The following is a 5,373-nucleotide window of genomic DNA, read 5'->3' on the forward strand; positions in this document are numbered from 1 at the left end:
CGCTGCCGACGCGCTTCCTCGCTCTTCCCGCCTTTTTCTGCTCCTCTCCCTGGGGTCGCTGAGGTGGAGTGCTGTGGTGAGTACTGGGGGGGCTCGGGGCTTGCTCGGACTGGGGAGGGGACAGCCGCCGCCGCAGCGTCCTCTCCCCTCCGTCTCCTCGTCCTGCCCTGCCCTTAACGCAGATCCCCTTGGGGCTGCAAACAGCAGCTGCCGTAGAGCGGGGACGTGGCCGGGGGCCTCTGGGCTCATCGGCGCTGGGAGGAAGGCCCTGAGGGGCCCGCTCGTGCGGGCTGGGCTGACTGGGGCCATCGGGCATCCCCCTGCTAGGGACGCGGGTCGTGGGTGGCTTCCTCAGGGTTGCGGAGACAGCCGCTTTCGGTGTCGGATGGCGGCAGTGTCAGCGTGCCTTGGTGATCCGCACACAGCTGCCTGGCACCGTGTGCGCCCCTTCTTGTTTATTTATTTTCTCCGCAATATTTCATTTTTACTGTGGCAGATAGGGCAGTTGGAAGGCTGCCCCGTGACATGAAACTGACATAACAAATCCTGTTTCTTACACAGCCAGCAAGCTAAATGCACACAGGCATTTGCTTGTTGGGCATTGATGGTCTCCTGGCTGCCTGGCAAAGTGGGGCTTTCTGGTGGAATCTGTGTTTTAAGAACAATGTATTAAGTGATACCAAATTAAAAAAAAAAAACCCAAACCTAATTGAATATTACCCGAGTATTGCAGCAAGGCCTCCTGACTGCCAATTTATCCAATTCTTTGCTGTCTATTGCTCTAACTTTAGGATCTCAAAGCTCATGATCTGTTTGCTGGGAAACGGCAAGCTCATTTTTCTTGTAACTTAGGTTGTGACTGTTTTCACGAGAGTATTTACAGCGATTATAACTTAATTTTAGTTTTTATAATTGGTAAAAAAACCTGCTTTATTATGTTCGGATATCTTTATGTTAAAGGACTTCTTGTTCAGTTTTTGGAGGAAAACTTAAAAGTGAACGTTTAGAGGACAAGATTCTGCTTGCTGCTGAAGTAAAAAAAAAAAGCAAGATCTACAAGTGGGGTGTTATGTCACTGAAGGTTTAGCATGGGCCTAAAGCTCTCATTTTGGAAGAGTTAAAATGATTGTGGGTGGGGATTTTTAATGTGTGGAAAACTTAGAGAAGTAAATCACGTTTGCAGGTCAATGCATTACTTAATATTGACACCTGTGGCTTTTAAATTAATGGTAGCATTCTATTTTAATAGTAAACTTGTGTCAGTTAAGGAAAAACATAAGTGCTTGCAAAGACCAGGGATTTAGCTGATGTAAAACTATGTGTCCTGATTTGATGAAGAAGCTATATTAAGACAACCCTGAAACAAAGTGGTTTCTAGTCTTTGAATAGCCACTGTAATCCAAAATAGCATTCAGTTTTCTGGTGTGATCTGACACTTCCTTTTTCCTGTGCAGACTCTTTATTAAAATACTGGGTATTCATTTAAAACGACAAAAAAATTACAACTGGAATAATACCCCAGATTTTTTTCATGTATTGGGATCTTTTCTGCTTACAAAAAATATTTCAGTCATGAGCTGTGGAAATGACTTTGTGAAAACTCTTAAGAAAATTGGATATCCAAAAGCTGATGAGCTTAATGGAGAAGATTTTGACTGGCTGTTTGAGTCTTCAGAAGACAGATCGTTTCTGGAGTGGTTTTGTGGAAATGTAAATGAGCAGCATGTAGTGTCTGAAAAAGAACTGCAAGATTTTGATCGTCTCCTCGAGTCTGGTAAGCCCATTTTGGAAGGAAATGCACTGGATGGAGTCCTTAAAACCTTGAAGCCCATGGATTCAGAGAACAGTAGCCAAGAACTAAAGAAATTAGAGGATGAGCTTCAAACTCTTCAGAAGTTAAAACAACTTCAAATTCATCGCCATAATAAGCTTCAAATGATGATTTCTGCAAACAGCCATCTGTTACAAACATTAAAAAGCAAAGAAGAGGAGGCACATAAAGATCTGAAAGAAGGAATGCAAGTGTTTACTGCAGCAAATAATACACTTAATAAAGAACTGCAGTCTCTTACAGATGCAGCCAAGAAACTGGCCACTTTCTTTACTGCTTCAGATTCGGAACAAGGGTCAGGTCCACCTGCAGTGTTTTTTTCCCAACTTTCTTTGGACAAGTATTTGTCTCAGGAAGAACAAAGCACTGCAGCACTTACCTCGTACATGAAAAAACACTTCTATCAAGGTATGTCTGAAAAAGTTGAAAATTCACCTGAGGGCAGCTTTCAGCTTGTGGATATAAGTGAACAAGTCACTTGTGATGAGACTGACGAGGTTTGTGAAGAGAGTCAAGAGATGGCCAGGCTCCAAACGGCGTATATTTGTGCTCAGCATGAGCTGATTCGGATGCAAGCTGAAGAGGAGAGCATGAATTCGGCTATAAAACATGCAGAGAGCATGCTGCAGTCCCAGGTAAGCCACAAAAGGTGATAGAAGATAGTGGGGTCTTAGACAGGCGTGTTCAACTGCATCTAATGAAAGGAATTGCTGAGTTATTGTTATTTCAACTGTTTTTACATAGTAAAAATGCACTTTTGTGAAGTTTTAGTCTTGCCAATGAAACTCCTCTTGTGAAGTAGCTCCAGTTTCTGTAGTTAAAAATTATTTGATGTGGCAGAGTAACTTTAATGCTTTCCAGAATTACACCCTTAAACCCTAGAATTTAGTAGTACCTTTCCAGTTTAACTTTGAAATTTCAAATCATAACTGCCGCTCAGTTTTTTGTACAAGCAAAAACTTGACTTTGGTTGAAATTTTGTGCTATTGAAGAACTAATATGATAAAAATGTTACTGTTTATATTTCACAACATAAACTTGAAAAGTCTTAGTTCACCAACTCTTTTGAAACCCAGGTATTTGTAATACGGTGACGAGTTTTAAATACCAAATGAATGGGTCAGATAGTTGAAGCCCTAGAAATCTCTCAGCAAGTGAGTGAAGGGGCAGATATGACTGAAGGAATTTAAGAATGTGAGGAAATTATAACAGAAGGAAAAATATTAGCTTGTGCAGTCATGGACTAACTTGTCCATGGGGTGCTGTGTCAGTTTTCATTTCTGGGTGCTAGCATATAGGGCTTGATTGGAGTAATTTGAAAAAGATTGATTCTGATAGCAGTGTTGATACTCATCCAGCTGAATATAAAAAGATGTTTGCATGTGAAATTGCAGTTGAGCATGCTTGAAATACAGGTGCTAAGTAAAATTCTAGGTGTTTTTTTTTTTTTTCCACCCGCAATAAACTGTTCTCTGGACCTGCAGTGGAATTAAATTACTATTTATTGAAATACATTTATTTGATATCTACTTTTAAAATCTGTGTTTCCCTTGTGTTGCAAAGTTCTGTAAAACTGCTTATGGAGTTTTCATTCAGTTTTGTAGATACAAAAGAGGAAGTGATTTTTAATGTATCCTACATGAGAATTCGTGTGAACTGAAGAAATATGTTAGGGAAGTGGCTTGGAGGGATCCATGAAGAAGTTGATTAAGTATTTTTCTTTATGCAGGAGAGTGGAAAACCAGAAAACCTGGATGCCAAAATATCTAGTTTAAATCATACAATTTCAACAATTAAACAAGAAATAACTCAGATAACCAATGAAGAACTGCTTCCCCTTCTGAAAGAGAATGCACAGCGTTTGAGCATGCCAGTGCTGAAAGCATACTTGGATCACCAGATTGCTCAGCAGGACTATTATGCTTCAAGACAAGACGAAATATGCAGGCATTTAATAAGACAGAAAGCATCATTTGAATTTATTGAGCTAGCCTGTGAAATGGAGTTGAAAAAGCATAAGGAGATCTGCAGTCAACTGGAGAATTTGGTAGAATCTATGAAACAGAGCAGTAATGAGTTGCAGCAGAGACTACAGGCGATAACTGAGCAAACGCAACATGCGAAGCCAAAAAACATTATTAGTTCAGAGGATGGATTATCTTGCAGGTAAGTGTTATAGTCACTATTCCAAAGTAAGTCAGAGTTCAGTGTTATTGGGAAGCAATCTTCTATTGCTGTGTTCTTGTCCTGTAATGACAGGACAAGGGGTAACGGCTTTAAACTGAAAGCAGTGGGGTTTGGATTAGGCATCAGGAACAAGCTCTTCACTGAGAGGGTGGTGAAGCACTCGAACAGGTTGCCCAGAGAAGCTGTTGATGCCCCATCCCTGGAAGTGTTCAAGGCCAGGCTGGATGAGGCTTTGACCAACCTGGTCTAGTGGAAGGTGTCCCTGCCCATGGCAGGGGGGTTGGAACTAGATGAACTTTAAGGTCCCTTCCAACTCAAACTAGTCTGTGATTCTATGATACTACTAATTAGTATTTTGAATACTGCATGGAAGCTTTCAAGATAGATTTGCCTCTTGCTTATCCTTTGAAATTCTTCTCAGGTTTGCCTGAAGAAAAACTGTTAATTATCAGTCTTGTTAATATTGCTGGAGCATTCCCAAGCAATATCCAGAACACACTGAATGTTGAAAGCCAAATCTCTCTTGTACGGTGCCCTGATCTAGGACCTCTTGAAAGTTGTTCTAATAGATGCAGAGAGCTGTTAATAACAGTGATTTCCCAGATCATATGCATGGCCTTATCAGCTTAGCCGGCAAGGACCCCCATGTGGTAGAGGAGAGGAACGACTACTTGAATAGATGACACATGTTCAGCTCACTTAACTGCTTGATTTGCCATCTAGCTTTTAGTGTCCTGTCACCCGTGTAGGAGTCTATTTTTTCACTGTCTAAGTAACTAAGTCTCTTGTAGCTTAGGTGATAGAGTAGGAATGTGTACTGTATTGCTGTCACTTCAAGACTCTAAACCTTTTGATGAAGTTTATTGTATAGCTATAGTGTATTAATGTCAGACTTTTCCTCATTCTTTAAAATGGGCCTTTTAGTGTTTTTTAATAATTGTTAAGTGGTAGCTGAGTATGGTCTTGCACAGTGAGTAACTGCAAGAATTAAGTAGCATTGATTTTGCTCCCAGTGTGCATTTACATTGGCAACTTGTAGCATTTTTGTTTGGGTTTATGATGAAGTCTCCAAATCATTGAATCAGAAGGTGTCTGGCCACTTTTCCACTGTTTCTTTTTTTAAAAAAAGGCATTTTTCAGTATTCAGGTTGTGAAGGGAAGTTGAAGAAGTTAAAAAACCTTAAGGATTTGTAAGCAGAAGACACGTGAGAGAAACAGTTACTTTTGAAATACAGCTCCAGGTCTTATTAAAACCAATCTGGTTCTATATTGGGGGCTCAACTCCTGTTGATTTTAATATGCAGAGCTGGTAGTAGCATCTGAGCAAAGTAACGTGCAATCAAAGAATCATCATA

At 40.6% G+C, this 5,373-nt stretch overlaps 1 protein-coding gene across 1 annotated transcript; it reads left to right on the forward strand.

Moving 5' to 3' along the window:
* Positions 1–1,572: 1,572 nt before the first annotated feature.
* HAUS3 (HAUS augmin-like complex, subunit 3) lies at positions 1,573–4,001 on the forward strand. The gene is made up of 2 exons (XM_010160333.1): positions 1,573–2,466; positions 3,561–4,001. Exons 1-2 carry the CDS (start codon positions 1,573–1,575, stop codon positions 3,999–4,001), a joined length of 1,335 nt encoding a protein of 444 aa, XP_010158635.1.
* Positions 4,002–5,373: the final 1,372 nt, after the last annotated feature.

The sequence above is a fragment of the Eurypyga helias genome, unplaced genomic scaffold, assembly GCF_000690775.1.
Source record: "Eurypyga helias isolate BGI_N326 unplaced genomic scaffold, ASM69077v1 scaffold22341, whole genome shotgun sequence".
Classification (NCBI taxonomy): domain Eukaryota; kingdom Metazoa; phylum Chordata; class Aves; order Eurypygiformes; family Eurypygidae; genus Eurypyga; species Eurypyga helias.